The 27,830-nt window shown below is 36.1% G+C and overlaps 1 protein-coding gene and 1 long non-coding RNA gene across 3 annotated transcripts in view; one reads left to right on the top strand and one right to left on the bottom strand.

The window, feature by feature from the left end:
• The window catches only part of LOC139827554 (uncharacterized), a 125,450-nt gene extending 113,931 nt beyond the window's left edge, over positions 1-11,519 (top strand). The window contains exon 6 of the long non-coding RNA XR_011738291.1: positions 10,006-11,519. This is a non-coding gene — a long non-coding RNA (uncharacterized lncRNA). The remainder of the gene's footprint in view (positions 1-10,005) is intronic.
• On the bottom strand, positions 1-27,712 carry FEZ2 (fasciculation and elongation protein zeta 2). 2 transcript variants are annotated; one of them, XM_065834505.2, is made up of 9 exons: positions 27,421-27,712; positions 25,772-25,880; positions 22,599-22,715; positions 21,343-21,487; positions 18,792-19,060; positions 15,870-15,950; positions 10,935-11,010; positions 8,587-8,652; positions 1-2,212 (listed from the first exon to the last, which is right to left on the bottom strand). In XM_065834505.2, the coding sequence occupies exons 1-9, from the start codon at positions 27,654-27,656 to the stop codon at positions 2,196-2,198; spliced, it is 1,116 nt and encodes a 371-aa protein (XP_065690577.1). In that variant the 5' UTR covers positions 27,657-27,712; the 3' UTR covers positions 1-2,195. The 2 variants fall into 2 exon arrangements, with proteins under 2 accessions (XP_065690577.1, XP_065690578.1); XM_065834506.2 differs by lacking the exon at positions 15,870-15,950 and having other exon boundaries at positions 27,421-27,710.
• Between the last annotated feature and the right edge of the window lie 118 nt (positions 27,713-27,830).

A 27,830-nucleotide genomic window follows, 5' to 3' on the forward strand; every position in this document is an offset into this window, starting at 1 on the left:
TGCAGATTTGCATGGTTCTTTTTATTCAAATACTTTGAGATCTATTTTTTGTACATATATAGGTGTATATATATATATATAACATTTCTTACCTTTGGCAGATATTGTTTAATGCCAGGATTCTACATAAAAGGTAAACAGGTACTTTTCATAATAAACTTTTGTTTAGACTGTTGAGGGGCATGATATACCCAAGCAGATGCTTAGTGTACTAAAACTGTTTCTGGTCTTTAGTGTTGGGTTTTCTTTCAAGTTTTGCTATTTTTAGTATTCTGTAACTTTATGTCATCCATCATTGGCTACAACCAATAATACAAACTTTTTACTAAGGAGTAGGGTGGTGTGGGTGCTTTTTGTTTTTTGTGTGTGGTTTTGTTTTTTTTTTTAATTCTTCCCTTAATTTTCTTTTTCTTTTGTTCCGTCTTGTCACCTCAAAATGTAGATCGAAACATCTCTGAATAGAACGAGACATGTTGTGATTCACATATGCAACATTTTTTAAAGAATTAAGCAAAGAGTCATCCCCTTTGCCAGATTCCAGGCATCAAGAGTCAACATCAAGTATTCCTATAGAAGAAACATTACAAACTCATTATGGCATGCATCAGCTAAATTAATAAGTGGCCACTTTCTTGTTAGAGAAACCACAAATGAACTAGAATAAAGCAACAAAATAACTTCCTCAGACATGACACAGTTAGGCAGTGGATCTGTTCCTGGGCAGGCTGGCAAGTATCCATTGGTGGTCAAGTGGGGGAGAGGGAGAAAAATTTCAAAGCTGAAAATGTAAATACACTTAAAGGCAGAAAAGACAAAAATATTGAGGCCTTTAAGTTAAAAAAAAAAAAAAAGGCAAAAAAAGCAGCATTGTAAGAACAATTTTCAAACTGAATGTGTTTTACTGATCAAAATGAGTATTTGGTTATGATGATAAAATTCAGTATAAAAGAAGTGACACAAGATAGTCAGGACCAAATTTCTCTTCAACTAACAAAAAGACTGAAGACTTTAAATGTAAAAACTGTTTGAAGAAAAGACATGGTTATCTCTTTAGAATCTTATTTTCCAGTGCCTACACATATACTGTACATAAATAGGGGTGTAAAATCAATAGGAATTCAACCTAGAAAGTAGTTCCTTTATAAGTACTCCTTATATTTCAATCTAATCTTGAAGACTGGCAAAATTATTTGTGACAAGTATTTAATGTTGAGATTATAGGGTACATTTCTTTTACAGGATTTGTAAAATACATTCTCATCTGTTTGAATGCAGATACGTCATCACAGAGGAGACAGTGCGTAAGATTTACAAGAGAGACTTGTAGTAAAATTTAGAAATACACAACAATGCACATCTCAATATAATACTAACTTGGAACCCAGGTGCAAGTTTTTCAAACTGTACATGTATTTTTAAAAAGATAAAGCCTTTTAAAATGTTTCTGTATTGAACTATTTTCATTAAAATCAAATGCTTATTAAAACCAGTAAAATTATAGCAGCAATATGGGAGAATATCTAAGCCACAATAACATTAATAATCAAAACAAATACAAAATATAACTTGGGTGTTTGTGTTAAATAACAAGGATAGGTAACACACCGAATACTTATGCCAAACCATCAAAGAATCTGGATTTATTCACTGTACAAACAATACTGTTCTATAGTTCAAACAAAGTTACCATTTTAAAAGAAGTGTCGATTTCCACCAACACCGTTCTGGAGTGTGTCCTGCAGAACTCACTTGAGTCTTTTAGTTCAAGCCAAACTATGATCCTCTTTGCATTTTTGCTATAGGAACTAAGGATGCTTTTCAATATGTTTTCCTTAAAATTAGGCTTATTTTATTTACACTATTCAAAGTTTACTTTTCCTTCCAACAACAAAAAGTGCAGGAGGATTTACAACATGCTATACAATGTAAAAATAGACTTTAAAAAGCCAGAACAATGTGAGTAAAACTGTACAATGTTTGTTCCCTGCTCCAGTTCATTGCACTATTCAGTTAAAATGGATGAGTTGTCATGCCCAGAAGACTTACTGTAGGATCGGAAAATCCACGCACACACAGAGGAGGGAAATGCATACTGGTTTAGTTATAGTGCCAAACAAAAAAACACTATGAGTTATATCCACAGAAAGTTTCTCATCACAGGAAGGAGCATTGCTAATTCTGAAAGGCAGCCCTCTTCACGTAGGACACAGAACTGCAAAAGAACCACAAATACATCTTGAGAAACGTCAGGAAGTTGGTCTGTATAAAAATATATTGTATATACTAAAATACTTAAAAGCTGAATTCTACCCTATTAGTAACACAGTAAAATCTAGAAATCAATTGAAACTGGCAATTAAGATATCATCCTCTTCTCAAAAGATAATTGACACAACCCACTATCTTTAACTAATATTATCCAGAAATGAGTTAACTAAAGGTCATGTCTTAAACAGTGCTTTTTGAGGTGTTCTATCAGAAAACAGAACATTAAACAAAAGGTGACGCATGCAGTTATATTCTGAAAATATGCACTGACAATTTGAGATTCTAACTCTTTCTAATTCTGGTGCGTGTACTTGAATACACAGTGGGAAAATAAGACATGTCCTCCACGTGTTTCTCATTCCTGTTTCACATGTAAGAGACAAACCTCAGAGCAATCCAGCTTTCAAACCAATGCTAGCACAACACAAAAGCAAATAAAGAAGTCAGATATAACAACTGAACAAAAACTTAAAAGGCAAGAAAACAAATGTTCTTGTTATCTGAAATACTTGCATACCTTAAAAATAGAACAAGGTGTAAAAATTCTTGCTTTATTAAAAAAAAAACAAACAAACAACAAACCTGTGTTATTTTTAAACCTTTACTAGAAGCTTGAAAGAACAGATATGAAATAGCAAACCAAGCTGAAAGATGCAAAATTATCCTGTTTTATGACATCAACATTCAGAAAAAAGTCTAAAATAAAATTATACTAGACATATTTAATGCTTTTTACTCAGTAGTAATGTATAGCATGTTTTTAGAACTCTATTTTTATGTCACAATTACTGTTTGAGCACAATGGAATAGAACACCAAGCTTAGCAATAAATACATCTTATAATAGTTAACTCTAAGGACACATCTGAATTCGAAGACATTTATGTCAGCTATAAATACATACTTACATATTGTTATATATAATAGTTACATTTTAAGAATGTCACAATTATTTACACTTCCATGTGTTCTTGAATTAAGGAAAAAAATCAACCACGCAGGGGTGTAGTTTGCATGTTATACTGTTGGCACGTTATATTAAAAAATTATTCCTGTACATGAAGTTAAATCTTCAAATTTTGTAAAAACTGGATGTGAAAACTAATACTCTTGAAACAATGTGTCTAGATGTAACACCAGAAAACCTACCCATAATATCTTGATTCTGTGTATATCTACAGGCTAACATTTCACATATATCATTGATTTGTTCCGTAAGTAGCTAAATTAAGGAACACTTGCTTCCAGCAGATTTCCTCAGATATTCCTCCTTACCCTCATAACAATAGGTAATTCCCCTTCCTACAGTGCCTTCCTCAGCTTCTACTCTAAGTTTGCTACAATTTCCATCCCAGCAGGTCCTCCTCATGTTGTTCCTCTGTCTTCATGCCCCCAAAACTGCTGGGAGCTACTGTAAGTGCATTCACCAGTACATGAATACACAAAAGCCATCTGGTTAACTGGATGTTGGCTTTTCAAAGCCTTTAGCTCAACAGAAACAGTGGTTTCAGACCTTCTCCTACCTAGATGCAAGCTCCCTACGGTATTTGTGAAATGCAGTTATTCCCGCAACCTTTCCTTCTGTCTTGTGGGGTTGAAATTGGGAATCAATATTTGTGAAGCTGAAGAGACAGACGACTGCATATAGGCATTTTCTTCAGAAAGCAACCTAAACTTCCATACTTTGAGGGTTACAGATGCTATCACTTGTTGCCATTATCGCACTTGCCAGATAAATCATAATTCAGAAAGTCATTACATTATACATGCAAGAAGACTGAAAGCTTCTGTAAAAAACAAAAATTCAATGGGTATAGTCAATACAAACAGGCTTTCATCTATAGTTCCAATTCTTGTTGTGATACCTAAAACCAATGCAACTACAAGAGATGACAAAAGCATCTCTATCTGTGCTCCCAGCTTTACAGATTAACTTGTGCACAATAAACATTGCTGCTTACTCACTTGTGTAAGTCTTTCAATGGAAACAAACACATTTTTGAAGAACATTATAGTTGTTAAACCATCAAAAGAGATCAGTAGAAATATGAGTACGAACAGCATTTAAACACAGCGAGCTCACTAAGCTGTCAGCTTCAGTCCCAAAGTATGCTTTCTAAGATGAAGAATTTCACAGTGTTGGCTTGATATTTTTCTCCCTGACAGCAAAAGTATTCTTCCACCCTATTCAAAGTATCAGTTTCTACTTCACAAACCCAGTGATAAAATTTAATAACAATATTAATATATTAAAAATATATTCAGAAAAATCTAAGCACAATTGCAAATGCTTACTGATTTCATGTTATCATCGATTTTCATTCTAAATCTATAAAATATGAATCATATGCTGGTGGGAGAAGAACTACAATTTACTTGCAAAGCAAATCACTAAATTCCTTTCATTATCACTAACTTCAGAACGGAAATCTTCACTAGAAAGTAAAAAAGAAACAAAGCCCCGCAAGAGGAAAAAAAATCCACTTGGAAATAATTTAGGGTGCATCACTAGTAACATGAACAAGAGAAGGTAAGTTCCTGCATCATACAAGACTCTACATGGAATATATACATAGTCTGACTTTGGGACACTTACCTCTGAGGAGGTATTCCCTATGGAATAGATCCAGGGTAGAGCTAACTGATTGCTGGAAAGAGGGTCTTAAGCATGAGGACAAAATGATGGTATTTTTAACATTCTGGGGGACACAAGGGGGCAGTAGAAATTGGGAAAAGAGGATGCTTTAAAAAAGCAAACACCAGAAATAATTTCAAAACTAATATGCTTATTCAGAAATGCATATCAAGTGGGTTTTTTTGTTTGTTTGTTTTCCCTCCTTAACATGATTTGCACTGAGTTGTATTGGGTTTTTTCCACTTCCTTGTTCTACCAGATTTGCACATCCAGTGTTCTGAGGATTTCCACTTCCAATATTTCAGAAATGTTAACTGGGTACATAAAACATGCAAGAATGATGCATGGTAACATAGATGAGCAACAGCATATCTGGCTGCAGAAGTCTCCTTCAAGTTCCAGTCCTGTGCCCCAGCTCTTGCCCAAACTGCCTTGCCAAAACAAGTTCACTCTATTATTATTAAATGAAGATATCAAGTATTAGGCATCACACATGGAGGGAGTCTGTGCGTGTCTTCCTTCACAATCCAAATTTAGTCTTTCACAAATTTCAGAATTATTTTGGCATCTAGTTCAAAACATTCAAGATAACATTTCTACAAAACACTACAAAATTCAGAACACCAGTAAATTTGGCAAGATTTCTTGTTAAATCAACACTTATTGCTCAATCTTATGGTTCTATTAACCTTTCCACACTAACAGCATTCTTCTTTTATTTGTCCCATTACATTACGTCAACAATACTACGGCATTTCTAGAATCACTTTTTTTCTTGATGTTTTTTCTTCAGCTCTTGCTTCTAAACAATCTAAGTAACTTTTCAACAATATCTGGGCAAGTTTATTACTAATTCTGCGGACAGCCGTAACATCCCCATAAGACTGCATGGTCTATTTTTTTGAATACCATAGAATAAAAAGAGTTGCTTAAAAAAAAATAAAAACAACACCACAATAAGGACTTAAAAGTAAGAAAATAAGATTTTTTTTTTTCTTTGCTCTGTAAAATGGAATATAGAGCTAGAAAGTTTCACCTGTGCTGACAAATGTCATACAAACTGGACTTTCCATAAAGCTACACATATCCTGTCATCACATACAATTTACTGCTCCTTATTTTGCTGTAAGATTGGAAAAAATGATCCTCAAAGGAACAAGAAGTTAACAGATTTTAACAGAAAAAAAAATATCTGGTGATATGATTCACACATTTCAAAATTTAATTTCTTGATCAATGCTTAATAAAAAGGAATGTAATCCATTCAGTGTAAGACAGCAGCTGGATCATAGAGAAAACAAATGTAAAATGAATATAATTATCGTTATATCACACAATGGTTATTACTGGTTCCAAAACATATCTTCCTGCTTCTTTAGGAAGACTAAACCTTTATGATAATTTTCACCTTGCCAAGACATTTTTAATTTTTGCAGTGAAGAGAGCAGACACTTCAAAAAGTAGGTCACTCTTTTTTTTTTTTTTTTAATTCAAGCAATAGGCTGGAGTTTCAGGTATAAAACCTGAGCTGAAAGTTGCTTTAAGTGATAGTATAGAATAATCTGATCTCCCTTTAGCAAGCTTTAAAAATAATTTCCAGAGAATAGACAGGTGGTTGGGAGTATTTTGTGCCATGTATGAAGCCTCAGAAAGAGAGAAACAGATTACAACTTCAGAAACAATTGGAAGAGTTTTCCTTTTCCACAGGATAAATCAATGTTACAATATAACACTACCAGCCAAATGAGAAATATTTAACATCATCTAAACAGAGCAATACGAAGCTTAGTGAAGGCTACCCTGAAAGGAAGAGTGAAATTTTCTGCTCACTAGCTTATATGATCGCTTGCTGTTGTGCAAACAGAAGATCAAGAAAGTCTTAGTTCTGTTCAGTAATGAAACGGTAGCTGAGGGGAAATTACCTTCTCCTGTCAGTGTGAGTGATGCGAGTGATTATTCTTCATACTCCCATCATTTGTGCTTTATGATTTAGAGGCGACCTGTTTGATCCAACACACATAATGTGAGCACGATTTTGTAATTGGCGCGTCTAGCTAGCGGAACATCCCTGGTGATTTTTAAGTCACGAGCATGCAGAGGCAGTGGTAGGAGGGAATCTCAGTATCAAGCTTCCTAGATCATCCTGTCATGTGTTCAGCTAATCTACTTTTATAAGCCACCCCTGCAGAAGATTTCTCCATTTTCCTAGGCAGCCAGTTTCTTCTTAGTATCCTAGTAATCTGAAAGCGCTTCTGGATAGCTACGTCTAAAAATAAGAGCAGACACTGTAAAGAGCACTATTAATTCCAATCATTTTCTACCAGATGTATTATGATGAACAACCAACAGCTTTAATTATTGACAGTAGTTCATCCTCTTGGTTGAAAGATTTTGCTTCACAAAACTGAAGTTTAGTGCCATCACCATAAAAAACCTTGATCTTAAGCCTAAATAGCTCTCAGCTCATAAGCAAATACATGTGTAATTTAAGAAGGATTTTCAGAAAGGGTGAGTAAACAATGGAGAAATCAAAGAAATCAACTGAAAGCATCTCTGCATTCTTATTGTATGTGGTAGTTCTGCAACCCTGCATAAAACTTAAAATGAGCTTCTTCCAACAGGAAGGCTGTCAGAGCTTCTAGAATACTCATGGCTCTCTGTTCACATTTTCTGAAGCAATAGCATACTAAATTTCTTCCACAACTTTAACTGAAAATACGCTCAAATCTGTGTGAGATAAGAGGAATTAGAAGTCCATGTAAGTAATACAAAAACCTTTAAAAATCATATGGAGGGAGTTAAGTCAAATGATTGTATTTGAAAAGATAGTGGGACTTGGAAAGCATGATACCAAAAGGAGAGAAAAAACTCTGCAGCATATGAACATAAAGCAGAACATAATATACATTTGGGTGGCAAATGCAAAGGCATCCATCATCCTTTTTACACCTGTTTGTTCAGATCTTGTGAGTTTGATACATATTCTAAACATTAAACACTAAAGAAGATGGTACTATTTATACGCCAAGAATTAAGTAAGAACATAAGCATTAGTAAAATGTAGGCAAAAATGAAGTCAGTAGAAAAATGTTTAAAAGTAATTTAACAATGTGGCAACTACCTGGAATGAATTAAAGTTAAAGCAAGCAGTGATTTTCAATGTTTGACATTCTATTACTATCATCAATGTATAAAACTGGAAAATAAATGAGTCATGCACAAACCTTTTAAATAAAATGTGAAGAAGGTATAACAAATAAATGAAAAACTAATAATTTTACTACTGATCACAAGGTAACATAAAATAAAGCTATAAGCACTTCATCTAGCAAATGTGCTATTACCACAGGCAGTTCAAAATCTGGTTCTGAAAAACCTGTACAACACAAGTTTTCAACATTTAACTTTGTAAGACAGACTGGTCTGCTCCTGCTGACGTCCTTCAGCTATTTGAATATGCACCACATACTTTGCTATATTATACTATCACAAACAAAATAAACATATTTTATTCATGAAATCTATGCTCAGAAACCTCAGACAAAATAGAAAAAAATATAAATGGGAGCTGTGTTTGATAAAAGGGTAACATAGTTCATTAATATTGTAGGCCTATTCTTTTCAAATACACCATGTATATACATTAAGTTAAATTAATGACTCCCTGTTAAGAAACATACTCACCCTTTAAAATATAGTCTGTTAACAAGCTTGGCACTTTCTCGCTATCCTCTTTCATAGCATGCAGGACTAAAGTAGGGGAAAAAAAAACAACACACCAGATATTTAGCCACAAAATAAATACAACACACTCAAAAGAAACACCATGAAGCTATTCCAACTACTCATAAGGATATTACTACCAGATTAGTAAGAAAAATCCTAACTGGAATATGAGAAGATACAATGAGACACATCATATCTTCACCTTTCACTTGTGTAATTCTCACTGAACTCCACAGCAGATGGATGCAAGAGACTCATTTTACGTGGTTAATTATTACAGTAGAATGTCATCAGCCATAATAACAAAAAAGCACCTCTTCCCTATAAAGAAGTCTCTCCGAAAGAAAGTCATTATATCCAAACCTAAAATGTACTAACAAGTACTGGAGGGCTGGAAATCTTAGGAAAAAAGTATGCTCCATTACTTAGTTTATTTCCTTGATCTTCATCCCAAACCATGGAAAAATGACACTTATCTTTTTCAATAATGACATTGCTGTCAACGATCTACTTAAAATGTTGGTGTTTTTCCCCCCTGAAATCATGAACGTTAGCAGCTATAGCGTAGAAAAATCCTAAATACATTATTGAATTTGGCATTAATGTAGAATAATGCAAAAAATGGCATTTTTGTGACTTATGTCAAGCCAAAATAGTCCATCCTTGCATATTTCTGAAGAAGGAAAAACATTTGGACTAGCTCAACTTGACATAAGCTTGTCCTTTACTCCATGAGCAAAACCAATGACATTCCATTATGAACTGCTCTGGACAGGACTGAAAGAATCAAAAGTACAGAATTATACTGAATAACAGTATTTAATAAACACTAAATTCCCCATATGAGAATCTGAACTCAAAATACAACGAGTTTTATTTCAATTTTTATGCTGAAGTAAGGCACTAGTGTTCAAAGCTACAGAATAATACACAGCTTTGAAAGAAAAACCCACCAAACAACCCCAAATACCTGCTTCACTGTCTGCCTTAACAAGAGCAGTGATTCAGAGATCTGCAACTGAGTCACAGGATGAAGTTCCAACCAGCCCACATGAGGCAATACTGTTAATACTCTTTACAGTGCATTTGTACAAGACATTTTGTTAATCAACTGTCAAACCCACAAAATGCTTTCAGGAGGTTTCAACCTCTGCTTTGTATAGAATTTTGGAGAATATTTTCCAGTGAAATTTAAATATGGCAAGATGATAAAATTTCTCCGCAGGAGTAAATATAAAATGAAAAATCCATTTGTCACAGAATAAGTATGAATTACCAGCTAAGAGTGCCTACTGCAGAAAAATAAAGGGAATTCAATTCCTGCTAAAACATTTTGTTTATACCAGAATTTGTACAATATTTATTTTCTCTTTCCAGGAAACAACCAATGAGCCTTTTACCTTCCCTCCGCCACCTGTGGAATCACAGACCTGTGCTGCTGGAAAGAACCTTAAGACGCAGTCAGATCCAAAGCCCTGCGTGAGATCTGGTCAAATATAATACATTGACGCACTCTACCATCTATTTTTAAACTGCTCCTATAAACCGCAACTGAAGGAGATGCTGCTGACTCCCAGAGATGCTCCACTGTATTTAACCACCTCAATAATTAATTTTAAAAACCCAAACACTTATTTTTCCATGCGAATTAGAATTTTTTTTAAAAAAGCAACCACAAACAAAACAGAGTACTTAGAACTTATAATATAATTTCGATGATCTGGCCTAAGAAGATGTGAAAAAAGGGGAATTCAAAGCACTGTCAAAACTCTGATTGGTTTATACCTCCTAATTATTAAAATGTATTAACAAAAAAACCAAAACCAAAACCAAAACACCACAGAGAGAAGCAGGCTATTTTAAAGGCTACCACATGTATTCACCATATGACTACTTATTTGTACCAACATCCATTCCAATTTTTGAAAGTCATTACAATAACATCAATAAAGCACAGCAGTTAAAACAAATAGGGACATATCGGGTACTACAACACAGTATTGCAAAACTCCATGACATGCAGGATTTTCCATAAGGCGCACCTGTTGAAATAATGTGAAAATATTTACTTTCTGATACATTCAAGTTTCTAGCGTTCAGGGTTTCAGAGAACAATTAGAAAACAAGCAGGCCTTGAAGGCTCAGAGAAAAAGATTGGCCAAAATGTGTGGCTAAAAATCATGCAACTTTACATGCCTGCCAGCGGGTAAGGGGGAAGAGATACCTGTATGGATTCCTTGGTTTTGAGCAACCACAGTTGGAAATACGAAGAGGAAAGGATCACTGGGAAATATTAATATACTCACTTTTGGTTAACGTTTGAAGATCTTCAACAGATGGGGGTCCATTTTTCTTCTCGTAAGGAATGACAGTTGTTAAGTACTGTCAAATGAAAAACAGAGTTACCCGACAGTCCTTTCACGCAATTTCTGTTGCTTGCATTTTGTTTTGCAAAAATTGTAGCACTTGAAATTGCTAGTCACAAATAAAAGCTTTTCAAAAGATTCTATTTCACAAGAGATCAAGATTCTACCTTCCCAATCTCAAAGCTTTTACTACAGAAGCCAACTTCTATTTTTTTTTTTTTTTCCAAATTCTGTAACCACTTCAGAAGTCATGCAGCTACACACTGAAAAAAAATATTTAAAAACATGGAGCTGTTTACAGTAACAAATTTCTGTTAGGTTTCTTCCTCAGATCCTATCCACACCAGTAGTAAAATCTTACCTCTTCTCCCTCCACAAGTCAACCAGAAGTTCTTAATGTATTCAAAGTACTTCTTACAATGAAATAAAAGCTGGAAGAACAACATTCTCATCACTTCCCCTCAAATAACACTTTAAATGCAGATGAACAATTTTAAAACTTACTCTTAAAAAAAAAAGCACAAATATCAAGCAAGTGTCACCAGCTGTATGCAAATCAGAAAATAATTCTTTCTTTCCAGGAAGTACATTAAAAAAATAAAGAAAAAAAAATCAGGTAAATGTTTATGTTGCCTACTAATAACCTGGGAAACTGGTAACAGTCAGCTTTTTAAAGGATTACAGAGTACAACTGATACAGGCTGTGGGGGTGCCTTAAGTAAGGTGTTCAGGTATACAAAAGTGCACTAATAAGTATTCAGGAAAATTAAAAACAAAACCAAAAAACTTCAAACTTGGCATACATTGTATTTGAACAACCTCAAAACAGTCATAGGATTTTCTCAGTGACTGGTTAACTCTTGCTAAGAATGTGAAACATTCCAAGGATTTTGACACATCAAAGAGCATTGCCCAGTCCCAGCTCTGAAGGTGATCTATTGTCCTCTGTACAAAGAAAATTAGGATGCTCCACATTCAGGTGAAAATGCAGACAACTTTTGCCTTCTCATGATGGACACTGCCAACCAAAAGGAACAACGCAAGCCTAATTAAACATAACAGCCCACGATTTGGATTTCTGATTTAAAATCTCAGTTTTACTAGTCGAGTGTGCTAATGGATTGTTTCCAGCCAACTCCACGTTTGTTCTACTTACTCCTTACGGAAATCTTTCATTCCTGCCAACTTTTTTTTTAAAAGCAAAAAAATTCTGTAATATTTCAGGATTTTCACACATGCAGTGCAACCAAGATTTATTTTCAAATTCTTGAAGTAACCTTGTTGCTCTTTTATTAAATGCATTTTGTCCACATCTTACTTTGCAGCCTATATGAATGCATATTCTTCTGAAACAGGTGAGCATTTCAAAAATACTGAAATTGCTGGAATTTTCCCAAATGAAAAAGCTTCCTGAAATCTCCCTCAATTCAATTTTTAAGACTTTCAAAGGACCTTTATTCTGGGCTAACAGCTGCAAGGCAGCAGGCAAAACAACCCTTTATCATTCAACTTGAGAGACATGTGGTTCCCCACGCAACAATCAGAAACCACATTTCACATGAGGTCTCCCCCTCTCCTAGTAGCAGTTCAGCAAGCATCAAGTGTAACTCAGACTCTGGTGTAGAGGTTCACTTTGCAGGAAGAGACTGAGTGTTGCCAAATGCAGCTATAACTGTTGCCATGTTCAGAGTGGGATCGTGCACCCCATGCTCAACCACATCCTCTGCCTTAAAGTCCAACAGACCCAGTTCTGTGTCACTTAAGAGAACCTGTTGGACGGGATATACTGATACCTCGCCGAGACCTTAGGCAAACTGAGGGAGCTTTGCTCCCTCCCTTTTCCTTTCACATCATCTCACATCCACTTAACACAGTAAAGTATGCAAAGCTTCCTAGGGAACAGTCAATCTTCAATTTCTTGTCCAGCAGATGAAACCAACAGGTATCATTAGAGAACTGCACTCTTACTAAAATTACCAGAATCAATAACTAGACATAAGGCTGTTAAATCTGCAAATGCCAGAGATGAAAGTAGATCTGCCAACTCAGAAATCAGATCTCAGACTGTCATTTCCAGCCTTCGGAACTAAGTGACATTGTACCCTTTACCTAGACAATTACTTACTAGGACATGTTTCACTGGACCAAATACTAATACTCCTGAATTTCTTTTTCCTGTAAACTCCACCTTCCAATCTTCCTAATAGCAATAATTTAAAAAAAAAAAAAAAATAGTAATTTCTTTCTCAGTTTCCAGAAATCATCTTGTTTTTCTCATCAATACTTTTCTGCTGTAATAATAAATTTCTATAATAGCACTATAAAAACTCATTCCCTGATTTGCTGTAAGAAGGACAACATATTATGGCAAGGAAGAAAAAAAAACTACTGAAGTGTTGCTTACTGACATGAAAAGTGTTAAGTCTACTGTGGCCTCTAAATTTTTTAAGCAGATTTGACAATACGATAAGCAGCAATTTGTTAGCACCCATAAAAAGCATTAGAAATGCCTAAATATTGAGATGATTATCTTGAATCTTCTTCTGGAAATATGATCACAGAAAGAACCACCAATATTTCAGTGGCTTTTATGCAGTTGGTGTTTTTTTTCCAACTGTGTTATCAGATGGGAATAGGGAGTTACCACTGAAGTTTATCTTTAAATATCGAAAAAGCCCAGGTAATAGTCACTTTTGTCTCCAATACACACAGCAAAAAAAAAGGACCAAAATTTTAAAAAAGCAAGTAGCCACTATCAGAGTAATATTATCCAGGAAATCGTAAAGGTGGTAAATACCATAAAAATTAAACACTGACAAGAGTTCCGAAGTAACTGTTAGAAACTTGTCATAAACTTTATGTTGTGACTTTATGTGTATGAACTTCTGCCTTCTGATGTACACCAAAAATTGTCTGTCCTTGCAGTTTTTTTTGAGCACAACTCCAGATTATTAACTCTTCCCTGCTATCAGAAAACACATGAGTTTGAGTTTATAATGACAATACACCCTGAAAACACACTCGAATATTCTGAAAGCAGCACTAAGCAGCTGACCATCTGATACTTTTTTTTATTTTGCAACTGCAGCAAGATGACAACACCAATATTTTGAAAGCAGGGCCGGGGTCTGGTAATGGGACAAAAACCAACCAAACAAATAAAACCCCAAACAAAAAAACAAATGCCATAGAAAAATGGATTTCCAGGACTAAATCAGAAAAGAGATGGTAGCTTTCCTACATTTCTCCCCTATTTTTCATTTTAAGTCCTTTTTATTTCCAAGATTTGCTTTAGCATATGGGAAGGGAAAAAGAAACCCCACAGTGCTGCTAACAAGGATATAGTATAAGATAAATCAGGGGACAAGCATAATAAACACTAGTAAACTAACTCAAAAATGACTGAAATCAGTGTTACTGCTAATATATGATTATGTTATTTATGTCTAGAAAGTCAGGAAGCAGCCAAAGAAAAAAAGGTGCATTTGAATAGAGAAGTCTTAAAACCAAAGCTAAACATGTTCACTTTATGAAAACCCATGATAATTAAAGTAGCTAAAGATACAGGTAATCAGTTGTAATCTATTATTAAATGGTAAAGATAGCAAAGAAAAAAAAAAAAAGCAAACAACCACAAACAGGAAAGCTATTACTTTACCAGTATTGAGACAGTAATAAGAAGATGCATGTGCTCAGGATCCCCAGAGATGGGGACAAATAGGTGGGCCTCTGTATTCATGAACTCTCATACACAGACCTTGCTTGAGAAAGAGAGTAAAGCCATGATTTCTAATGTCACCATTCAGGACTGAATTGAGAGGAGTTGTTTCACCTCCTGAACTCCTCTGCAGGACACTCCAGGCAGTTTAAACTACCAGGCAGTTTAGTGCCTCAATGGACATCCCACCAGGGGGAGGAGGGGAAATAATATATATATATATATATATATATATATATATATATATATATATATATATATATGTAACACACTCCTCTCTGACACAAATGCATAAACTATAATGGGTGGGCATGCATTAAATAATGTGAAATACCAGTATTTCGTAATGTGTGCCCAAAGCCTAAACAACAGCACAAGCATTGGCACTTTACCAAATTACAGACTGTATTTAATAAAATACACATTACAGTTCTGAAATAAACCAAGTATTACTTTGAAATAAAGCACAAGAATCTTGCTGCTTAGGCATATGTAACATCTACAGTGATACCCAATGAAGCTGGATCTTTGTGCTGCATATTTCAACATCTAAATAATCAATGAAAAGACACAAACTTGCCTATGGCATATGTATTTTCTATCAGTAATCTGCATTGCACTTATTTGGCTGCTTTAGTATCATGCAGTTTTCAAAGGCAAAAAGATGACATACAATAGAGTCCATGCATTTTCCAGATGCTACTCTGTTTTTAGATATATCAGCTCTGAACTTTTGAGGAAAAAAAGAAAACAAAACCTTTTTTCAGTTGGAGAAATTACTCAAGTCCTTAATGCTGAAGGCAGAAATGTTATGTCTAACCTGATGCATATTCTTCGATTGGATATTAGATTTTTACAAACATGCAATGTATGCGAAGCATGCATTATGCCCAAAGAGACTTTTAGTCTAGGATAAGAAATAAGGGTTATTATTTCAGTGTATCAGGATATCAAGTACTGACTGCCTCAAGCTGTTGAGGAGAGAGGCTGTAGGCTGATCAGAGACCTGAGGCAGGTAAAGAGTGCTGATTCCAACATTTTTGTCCTATTTTTTCCTGTCTCAGCATTTATCTTCAACTACCATCAATTTTCAAGACCTCAGCTCCTACCGAAAGTTCAGGCAAAGAATGAGGAAAAGAGAGAAGATAGCCCAGCACCTGTTTCTCTCCACCTGAGTTTCCAAACGTGTGGCGGAGGCCATTCTGTATGACATTTGAGATCCCTTCCATGCTGAAGCGCTAAAAGTAGTGAAAACATAGCAGAAATAAAAAAAGGGACAGATGAAAGGTCAGAAGACTATTAAACCAGCATTTATCAAGACTATAAAAGATGAATGACAAAGACAAGCTCTAAGACGTATTTCAGCACATTTTTACTTTTTCATTCACCTACTTAGTATTTATAATTAAAAAGCAAACCTTATAATGGCAGTTAAGCAGTAGATCTACATCAAAATTTAAACAAGCAGCATTTTCATGCTGCAGACCCAACAACCTGGGCTTGCCTTTCCGGTTATTTCATTTTGAAAAGTAAAAAAAAATAGTATTTTTGAAAGCTTAGTTCACAGTACAATCTTGCTTAAAATCTGTGATTTAGAGACACTATACCAATTTTTCAGATTTTAAGCACCTACTAGACACACTGTTGAGAGGCAGTAATCTTCAGCTCTACCTCTTTAAAACACTTTATGCTTCCATGCTTCCCCTTCCACAACTGAAGCAACAATTGGTATACCCCATTTTTTTCCAATATGATAAAATATACACAATTAGTTAATAATGCACCCATATTAATTTCAAGCTCCATTACACAGAATCATAGAATCTAAATAAAGGAAAATTAATATATAATCCAATCACAGTTTTTTTACTTGAAATTTGTAATTCATTTTACTTGCTGGAGAAGACAAGTTAAAAAAAAAAAAACAAAAAACAAAATAATTTTGATGCTTAGCGTAAGATGTAAAAATCAGCAATCCAAAAACATGAAGAAACTAACTGTGAAGGTGCTGACACAGTGCAGTGTGATGCGCACACCTCAGCACACTTATCTGAATGTATTTATTTATGGGAAGGGGAATGAAATGTGCTGGAATACAGTATTAATTTGCTTTCTAAAGCACAGTGAGGTCAGTAAATAGACACAGATGTTGCTAAAGCCATCTTAACTCTTTTAAGATATCCTGCTTAAAGGAACTGGTATCTTCAAGCCCTGACTATTTTTAATTATTCCCCAGTTCGCCCTTGTGAGAGAGGTAAAAGTTTTAGAAGTCTAAGAAAGCAATTTATCTGAAGACTACATCAAGGACAAAGAATTAAAACCTTTATTGATTAAAATTCAATGACAGTATCTGCAGGAGAATTTATTTTTCTTAGAGTATGAAAACTTAACCCTACTTCCAGGCTTTGTAATCAAATTAGACATCATTATAGTTATAGTTAATAAATTAATTAATTTATAAATCATTTATTAACAGAAACTCACTCATCACAAAGTTACTTGAACATACTATCTGTAAGCACATTCTCAGCACTTCCTTCAGGAAAAACACAAGGATTGTTGAAGGAAGGAAGCTTGTACCTCTTCTGGGAGAAGCGGTACAAATCTGTACTTGGTGACAGTGAAAGCAATTTTCAAAGGAACTGCACATATGCAGCCTATGGTCTTACCTGGGAGCTACTTTGTTCAATCACTCTCAGAAAGCAAACTGACATATGTAGATCTTGAAGCAACCAAATATGAAAATGTCTTCTATTGGAACCACGGACACTATACTTAAAAGCATCATTCAAGTCTCCAAACTTGCAACTAACCAGAATAGCTTATAAATCACTTGACTCAAGTTTCCAAACCAAACCATTATTTTTCTTTCCAGTTAGAATACCACTTTTTGTTTTTCCATGACTGAGAACCAAAAAAGGAACATATTTGAACTTTTCACTGTGCTCTTGCAAAGGGATGACAATTTTGTACTGTTCTCTGGACATATACTTTCTCAGAGTTCCATTAAAACTTAGCTATGTACAACCTTTTCATTAGACAGCCAAGATCAGAACTCCATTTGGGTTACATCAGAGGTATCTTATTCTTGCAAGCTTAGAAGTAGATTCTGAAGAATTAATGTTTCATTACAAATGTTTATTCCTCATGTTTGAAAAACAAACCCAGAAAACTTCTGATGTCAAGCTGAAGCATTCTTTCTGAGACTTAGCCAAGATCTACAATACATAAACCACATTTTCCACATCCTATATGAGACACTAAGAAATTCTAACATTAACGTCCCACTTAAGTGATTTAATATTATACTAGACAGTTCAGAATTTAAAAAATTGCACTGACAAGATAACAACCTAATTTATTTCATTTTCTTCCTCCTATTATCCAAATGCTGTTTGGAAGACATCTTTCCTTTTGTTGTTATGTTCTGTAAAGAATAAATCATCTCCTCCCTGTACACCTGCACTATACTTTGGCCTCGCTGCTCTCTCGTCTTGGACATAGTATGTCTGCCACAAATTTCAAGAGGTCCAAGGTAAGACTTTTACTTTTTTCCTATCTAAAAACTAACATGGTCAATAAATATCTGTACAGCTACACCAACAATAATACTGAATTTCCTGCAAGACTAACAGTGGTACACACATACTAAAACTCACACAGTGAAACCAAACAGATAAATGAGTTTGCCTACTGACAACAGAACACATGGCAGTACATTCAAAGACTTTTTTTTTTTGCAAGAAGTGTATGCTGGTTCCAGGCTAATTTGCAAAAAATAAAAAATATTTTTTTTGCGTACAAGGAGAGTAAAACGTTATATGATCTTGTGAAATACATAATCATGATATGAAGTACCTAAGCCTTGTCTACAAATGAAGGCATGGAAGCAGGTGTACCAGGTGTACTTGATATAATCTAGGACCACTACTACCCATAAGGAAAAAAAAACAACCAAACAAACAACAAAAGCAACAACCACCACCAAAAAACCCTACCAAAAACCAAACCCAAACCAAACAAAAAACAACAAAACAAAAATATTTTGAATGTATAAGTAGCTACAAAAACTCTCTTACTGTTCCAGGCATGTGACCTCTTTCTTGTTTGCCATTCTGAGGACTGCCATTTTTCAGTTTCTTTTTCTTCTTTGCTGTTTCTTTGTGTTCCCTCTGTTTGTTTTGTACTTCGATGAGGACAGAAATGAAGCTGTTTTTCACTTCCTTCTCAAACTCCAGCTCATCTCGTAGAGCCAACTGCTGTACCAGTTCCTCAGAATAATCCTTAATAGCAGTCTCAATTTCTTCTAGTAGTTCATTTAACTCGGCAACAGACAATCTTTTTACTCCTATAAATAATTTGTGTAAAAAGTAATCTGTCAAGGTTTTAAGCATGAGAATAGTCATGGGAATTACAAGAAAAAAGTACTCTGAAATTTTTCAAAACAAAAAATTCCATTCTAAAACTACACAGAACGAAAAAAATATTCCTAAAGAATAAACACATCACAGGAGCAACTCGATCAGCAACATAAGGATGATTAAACTTTCTTCTTATTTCTGAGAAATATGAGATAATCTGCAAATAGGAAGAGCATGTTGTAGTTAAGCTGAAGTAACTACTAAACTTCTAATACTGACATCTCTGTTAACTATTACTTCCCACCTACACTCACTGCTCAAAGTAAAAGATCTCTATATTCTCTAAGACAATAATCAACACTTTGGCACTTCTGGAATCCTTGGATTTCTCACCTACAGTAATACAGAAACCATACTCTGAGCAGGGGAATATTCTTGGGGATACTGCTAAGGTATGCATGCATATTCATAAAAGCTTGCACTAAGTTTTTATGATAATATTTTTAGATGCATTTATTATAAAAACCATGAAAATCCTCCAAATTTTCTTTGTCTGGGGACTGTAGTCATAAGCATGGCCTTGTATTACCTGAAACAAAGACCTAGATCAAAATAGGCTGACAGGCTCATTTCAATAAAAAATAAGCATTAATAGTTTTGAGAAAGCATAAGACTGAATTGGTCAAAGCTAAATCAGAAGTCTGTAAAATGTCAGTTTGGAACCAAAAAAACTCTAATGGTTTGCATTCTAGAGGTACTATTAGGTCATGTGTTCCCAAGAGCAAAACTATGACCAAGAAAAATATTCAGATGCTTGCTTGGGTTAAAAGTGTGGACATTCTTTGACAACTGTTTTCCATTCCCAATTAAGTCTGACACACCTAGGAAGCTAGTCTATGTCATTGGCATTTGAGAAACAGCCAGTCCTGATTACACTGAAGGGCACAACCTGTTTAACACCACTGCGCAGATAATCAATGTAACCAAATAATTATGAACAAGTATAGTAAATGTCATGTCTAAAAAAACTGTTATAAGGCAAAGTGGCTATGAACAAATATTGAAAAATACAAATAAGGCCACAAACTACAAAAAGTATAGCTGTTAGAAGCACCAAATGTAACAGGTGAAATGTGATTTTGCTCTCCTAAATCACAGCAGAGAAAGCTGACTGGAGAAAGCTCCTTGTCACTTACTAAAGAAAAAAAGCAGATTTTGAGAAACTGGTGAAGCAAAGTTAAATCATCTGCCGAAGTAACTCAACGCGCTGTGTGGTCAAGGCTGACCTTTAAACCATAAAGATGCAACAGACAAGATGAACTCCTGAGGCAAAGCAAAATAAATAGGATATGAAATACCAAGCAAGCTTGATAAGCTTCAAACCTAAGGACATATGGAACTGTCAGAGACGCAAGAAGCCCTGCTGAGCAGGATACACATTGCTTTCACATTCCTGAAATTTATGTGTTAGACAGCTAAGAGTCCAACCATGAAAATGTGATCTCCTCCATAAACCTGAAGTGCAGTAAAAACTCTAAGTCATGTCATCGAAGGTCAGCCAGCTTTCTCGGTCTTCTACACAATTTATATTGCTGATCCAGACTACAGGAAAAAGAGTACCAAACTTGGTAACAGGGACCGAAGCAGGATCATCTAGCAAATATTCCTGGTGCTCCTATCATCTTCTAGAATTGATTTTGACAAATACACAGATGAAAGAAATTTCCATCACGAAACTGATTAATCACAGGCATCACAGGATTCCGTCACATACAATTCAACCTACTACAATCAAACTACAAATGGGGGAAAAAAAGGCAACAGTTGACTTATTTTTGTGTTACTGTGTATCAAGATATGTTGCAGTGACTGAAACAGTACCAAAGAAACACCATCTCCTTCATTTACTGCATAGCTTTCAAGAGCTTTAGATAATCTTCTCAAGAAAGTTTCTCACTTTAAAATATATAAATTAATAAAGTTTAATAAAAACGATGAACTTATCACTTTACCTATGAAGGGACCTCATTGCAGTGAATCAAGTGAAATTCTATAAAGTTTTAGTTTTATTCTGTTATGAAAGCTGAAAAAGATAAAGTCTTCTATTTATGTTCTAAATCTAGTTTATTTGTTTAGGGTATTTTGAAAATATTTTTGAATGCAGATATTCCGTAAGGAGGACTTGCCATAAATCAAACATGTGGGAAACCTACCCTTTAAACTATTTGCAATAAGCATAAGAGCAAAATACTGAATAAATACCACTTACTCTCTTCATAGCTGTTGTTTGTACTGGATCTCTTGAGTGTCTGAATTTCCTGGGAAAGTATTGAGAGCCGATCTGATTGGGTGGGTGTTTCATCATCTTCTGGGTCAGGCGATTCCTGCATCATTTCCTCTATTTCTTCAATCACCTTCAAAAAATGAAAACCCTCCTGAATGAAGAGAAACAGTCTGCAATCTGAAGCAAAGCTGTTAAGAGCTTAAGATTTTTTTTTTTTTTTTAAACTTTCAATTAGTGAAGATGCTGCTGGATGAAACTAATACCAAGACTGGATGGAAGAGAATCAACAAAATCATATTGACACTTCCCTCCCATCCTTACTCTCTGAGAATAAGCTTGCCTTTCCAAAGTAAATTGATGATCTCATAACAAGCAGTGTGTTGAAAATACACAGTTATTTCTAGATGAAAATACACATGGTTCTCCTAAAGAGAACTGAACTAAAGAGTGAGCTGGGATATCTTAGCTGAGTATTCAGTTGAAAGAAAACAGAACAACAACAATAATTTACCGCCCCATCCCCCATTTCCCTATACTTCTATAAGAAACAAAACAAAACCCAAACCACACAGCAGCATAGAAACAACTATGTCTACAGGCTAAATCATTTACTGAACAGCTGAATAAACAACACATCAACTTTTACAGCTATAAAGACTGTAGACAGTGCTGAGATCCACCTCACAGAAAAAAAGAGCTGAGGCAGTTCAAGCACTCCTGTCTCTTGTACTCTTAATGTTCAGAGTTCATAGCTAACCTTTTAAACAACCAGAAAATATATTCTTGCTTTAGACACTAAGTTATTTGAAAGTTTAGTAGCAGAACTGTTGACCTGCTCTCAAATTAGGAAAAAAATTCAAAGAGTTCTCACTAACCAGAGAGTCATGTGAAGATACAAATGGTCATACAGCCATGCTGGAAAACTTCAAAACTCTACAATACCACCAACATTCTGAAAATATTTTTGCTTCTCAACACTTATATTTAATTTCATAGTACTTCTGATTAATTCATGGCAAGAAACGTATAAAGATTTCAAAGACCCTGGACTACCAATCTCACCTGAACCAGTGGAATACTTTTCAAATCTGAATGACATAGTAATATCTCACACATTATTACAATCCAAAATAAAGAACAACCAAGAAGCTTAGCTATGGTTAACAGCAAGGAAGAAAAAAAAAAAAATTACAGTCTAAACCAAGATACTACAACAGCACTGTCCTTGCTGAACACTTTACCTGCTCTGCTGTGAAGAGTGGTTCATCATTAATGCAGGAAACAATGATAGAATGCATATCCAATTGTTCTCTCAGCTCCTCGTCATCTGACAGGTCAAGGTTCAAATTATCATTTACCTAGAAAGCAGGAAAATGTGTCTTTATACAAATATATATATATACACACATCTGTATGTGTATAAATATATAATACATGTACATGTATGAAAAAACGAAAGCACAACTAATACTGAATTTTCAGAATGAAACAGATTCTTTGCCCATAATAATGGAATCAATGATTCTTTGCTGTCAAACACATGGAAACTGAAGTATGTTAACAACTGAAACCAAAATTGCAATTGGAGAAAGTTAAAATATTTGTCAGTCTTTGAAGTCTTTTAATACCCTCAGCATATAAAGACCATACACACAATGACATGCAGACATCCACACAGAAAGCAGTCAATCCAACGTAGATACTTAAATCTTAAATGAAGGCAGACATTCTTCATTGTGGAGTGAAAACCTATCTCTAACATGACACAAACCTGTTCTGTTATGTGCTTTTATAGTTCTACTTTTTCACATAATAAAAGACACAAAAAATTTTGTTTTAAAAAACAGAACATGGTTATTACCTCAGATTATTTAAAAAAATATGTTGTTGAATATCTCAGTGTCTTTCCAAAAAGAAACAGAAGCAACATTGTTCCCACACATATACCATCAAATTACACTCATCCTTCAAAACCAAAGATGTATATATGGTAGAATAAAATATTTAAGCCCTCTCCTTATTCAGTCAAGTATGTTTTACTCTTACACAGTGATATACTCTAGTTTATTTACAAAGGTGTTTGCGTTTTCTGCACTTTGTCTATTACTAGATTTCAGCCAAACCAACCTAGAAAAGCCTTTGAGCCCCAAAAGCTGCAACCCCTAGCTGTTGACATTTTGAGCTCAATCACTTTAACTGATTTTGAGCTAATTTACAAGTCTTATGACTGTCTGTACAAAGTCCTTGCTCTCACTGTACCAGTTTCCAATTTTTGTTGTAATTCCTTCAATTTTCCCAGTTTCTTCAGAAACATCAGTAGTTTTCAGTTTCACTTTGAAGATACTACTGATAACCCCAGATCGCTGGTCTATAGAGGAAAACATACGATTTGCATTTCTTCAGACACCACAATGAAGTCAAATGTCCACTTTTTTCCAGAATCTGAATTCCAATAACCATTGTGTGAAAGGGCTCCACTAAGAATATCTGTTCACCTACTGCACAGCTTTGACATTCTTTAATGTCTGCAGTCCTCAAATGTTTTTCCACATATGTAGGATTATGACAACTTTGTGGTAGTAAGCAAGGCTAACAGTTTATCTAGAAGGACGTTTGCTTCCCCTCCCAACATCTCCAGAAACAAGATTTTGAGACTACGACAATAGATTCTGATAATTTAGGGTAATATACCACCTAAACCAGCCCAAGACCACCTGGCCTCCCACTCAGCCACATCCCATGCCTATTTCTGTCCTCACACTCCTGCCAGGGAATGACTTGTTTAAAGTAATTTAACAAAAACACCATAAGCAAGCTATTGCACAATCCTGTTTCTTGTGTCACTGTACACTTTTGCTCAACTACTTTTTTCAAGCTGTCAGAGCCATATAGAAGCGTTCAGATCTGTGATGTGAAGCAAGAAAGATTAGATGAATCAGCCTCATTCACCTTACATTTTTGTCCTACTAAAAGAGGAAGAGAAATACTTAAAGCACAAGTTCAACAGCATATTATTAGTTTCAAACGCATCAAGAAAGTGTTGCTTATCTGTCAGTATTCATTGTAAGAAAGTTAAAACAAGCTACTAGCTCGTCCATATGTGCTGTCACATATCCAGAAATTCTGCTGAAACACAGAGAAACAGAAAAAAAGTATGTCAAATGCTCCCAAACAGATGGGCTTCACCCTATCAAAAGGCATGCCAGGTGGAGTGAAAGCTGAAAATCTTGAGATAGGTTTAATCCATAAACTGATTTTCTCTTTTCTGGCAGCATACCTAGGATTTTTTTCTAATCCAGCAACACCACTTTACATTTTTTTAATGTAGTTCCTTCATAACTTTTTGTACAGGACTTACAAAAACTGTATTAATCATTTTTTTTTATATTCTACCTAGTTCCTTGCCAAGAAATCCATCAGTCCATTTTTCAGTCACATAACAAGGTCACAGCATAGGGGGTAGCAAGTCTTTTTACTTTAAATGTAGGGATTTAATTATTCTAAAACCACTCAGAAGATCTGAACAAACACTCTAACCAAAAAAAAAATATAGAATAAACACAAGTAAAATCCAAGTCATAATCATCAGACTCAATTTGAGAAAGTTAGCTCCAAACTGACATCTTCCCCTGCTGAAGCCCAAAGTATCCTCTTCAGCAGAGCAATCTTTGTTCCTGTCCCAGTAAAAAGTAGCCATGGATTATATAATGTATGAGGAGTCAAGGCATTACCCTGTTCTTGGGTTATACACACAGATATTTTTACAACATAACTTCACTATGTCTAAAGATAAGCCACTCATTTCCTCAGAAGACCTGGGAGATGTGAACTCCTCCTAGCTTTTCTTCCTGAAGCATTTTAATCAATTTTTAAGGAGATCAGAGGACAACACTTTCTATAAACCTCTCTGAAGTTCTTAATTCCCTGTTGCCTCCTCAGACAACTATTCTACCTGTTAAATAAGAAAAACAAAATAAATTTTTGCACTTCGGTGTCTCCTGGGTCACCTTTCCTGTAAAAGAAGCCAGTTTAATCTCCACCTGACTGCAGAATTAGATGAACTTAAAAAAAGTCCACACTGGATTTACTTCTGCTGCCTTTCCTCCCTTACCCAGAATAGTGTCCAACACGAAAGAGACAGTTGCAAGATTTTATGTGAAACACTTTCTCTGTCTTTGTCTTGCTCTGGTTCTAATGAAACTAAAAACTAACCCATCTAAACCGAATCCTGCAAGTATACATCAATGGTTGTTTGAATTTTTGATTTTTTAAGAACTTCTCAGATATAATACCAAGCACTAAAAATATTTTAAGCCATTTAATAACAACACTCTTTTATACAAATGCAAAGTCTTTTATTTCCCTGCTGAGTATAAAAGATCCAAAAAGGGTATTTCTGCTGATCAGAACTTACCCCTTTTTCTGAAAGATTCAGTGTTGGCAAGTGCAAAGCTCTGGTGTGGGAAGACTTCCAGTCAACTGGCATTACATTACCATAATTATCAGTTAAAGCATTCCAAATCCTGGAGAGAGGAATAAAGGAACAAAAATGTAGGCCTTAAAACAAGCAGCGACTGATCAGCAGTAAACATATTTGTAATAATATATTTCTATCAATAAGTATTTTTCATCTCTAAATATTAATCTACAAGTTACTGAAAATATTTTATAATGTTTTGAAGCTAGGACAAAATGTTTTTTGATAAACACAATTTATTTCCCTTTTTAAACCAACAGTGTGCACGCAGTAGTAAAATAAAACAATGAGATTAAGCAGTAGCTTCATTGCTAACTATATAACCATACTCAAAATCTTTTTGAGAGGTGGATGAGTCTTTTCTTTAATGAAATCTGAGCTCAGCTATAAATCCTCTCCTAGCATTGCTGTTTTCATTGCCTTTTGCATGTTAAAATAACAAATTAGCATAGGCTGAGCAGCAAATTCTGAGAAAAATATTTTTTTCTTCCCTTCCCTTTATCACAGAATAATGAATATGCACAAGTTATACTAAAATTCTGCAAAAATTCTGTTTTATTCAGAAATACTCTTGCTGAGCTCAGCCCACCACTCTTGTCTACAGTTGTTCTTGTGTCTACAGTGTACAACCTCTCTGGCTGTACCAGAGGCTTGCATATGCAGCCCTGTTCTGGGATCTGAGCTCAGATTTTGAAACAGAGCAGCCCTGTTAGCAGGCTGCTGCCTGAGGTCAGTCAACAAACCCTGCCTCTAAGCACTACTCTGTGAGTGCCTGTTTGGAGCTGTTGCCTAGCTAGGCTCAGAGGAATGGCTGAGCCAGACACTGCCTCATCACTGCCCAACATGTCTCTGATTCATAGTTGTCTAAACTTACCTCACTGTTTAGATCCTAGATATCTAGTCCTTTGCTAGGAGAGCTTTTCTTTCTTCTCTTTGAATAAGACAAACAGTTTTGTTACCTCAAAGTAAAACTGCAGTATTTTAATGAGGATAAACTGACTGAAACTTACTGTAAAGTATCAACTATAAATACTTGTAAAATAATGTTAGAAACAGGGAGGCAGCATAGATCACAAACACGCTATTGCCCAGGGAAAAAAGCAAAACCAAATAATTATCACAATTGTAACCGAGATTCTGGTCTCCATCTGCTTTCCATACTTTCCATGTTTAATTTCAAACACGGTAACAGCAGGCATTCCGCAAAGAGCTAAACAAATACAACCCACGGTCACTGTGGATTTCTGAACAGCCACTTTCCCTGGACACGCACTTCCCTGCCGGTTCGGGGAACAAAACCGGGAGGCTCCATGTCAAACCTGCGCCGGGCAGGCTGAACGGGCCCGCCCGCCCCCACCTGCAGTCCCGCGGACGGGGAAAGGCTTCAGCTCCCACAGCCCACAAGCCACAGCAAGGCCCAGGGGCAGCGCTTTCGCAGGGCACGGCCAGGGAGCCACAGAGCCCGCCCTGCCCCTCAGCTCCGCACCCCGCCCCGGCTGTCCCCGCAGGCCAGGCCGGGCCGGGCCTCCCCTTCGAGCGGCCAAACCACCGCCACCCCCTCTCCCTGCCCCCGGGCCTGCACTCACTCGTCGTCCTGCAGGGCGCTCTGCTCCGTGAGGGGCCGCAGCGGAACGCGGCTCTCGCCGCCGCCAGCCCGGGCCTGCGGGGAGTCAAAGCAGAGGGACAACCTCGCCCCCAAATCCCCACCGCCCCAGCCGCCTTTGTCGCTGGCAGCCTCGGGACCGCTCCCCGCAGAGGGCTGGAAGCCCGAGAAGTCCTGCCAGTCCCCCGGGTCCCGCTGCGAGGCCGCTGCCGCCGCCATAGCTGCCGCCGCAGCCGGAGACGCCGGCCTGCGCGCTCCCGCTTCCTCCCACAGCTCGGGGCGGGGCGTGTGGCTGCGCGGGGCTGCCCGGCGGCCGCGGCGGGAGGGCCCGGAGAGGCGGCTGTTCAGTGCCGAGGCGAGCTCGCCCCGCTACCCCCAAGCTCTCTCTCGGAG

The sequence above is a fragment of the Patagioenas fasciata genome, chromosome 3 (genome assembly GCF_037038585.1).
Source record: "Patagioenas fasciata isolate bPatFas1 chromosome 3, bPatFas1.hap1, whole genome shotgun sequence".
Lineage (NCBI taxonomy): Eukaryota > Metazoa > Chordata > Aves > Columbiformes > Columbidae > Patagioenas > Patagioenas fasciata.

Excerpts from the sequence above, each read along its gene's own strand:
- FEZ2 (XM_065834505.2), bottom strand. The coding sequence starts at position 27,656 with ATGGCGGCGGCAGCGGCCTCGCAGCGGGACCCGGGGGACTGGCAGGAC. Across the intron at positions 21,488-22,598 it reads CACTCTTCACAGCAGAGCAG|GTGATTGAAGAAATAGAGGA; the intron begins GTAAAGTGTTCA and ends CATTTTTTGAAG. Across the intron at positions 15,951-18,791 it reads GAGGTCACATGCCTGGAACA|CGCTTCAGCATGGAAGGGAT; the intron begins GTAAGAGAGTTT and ends CACTACTTTTAG.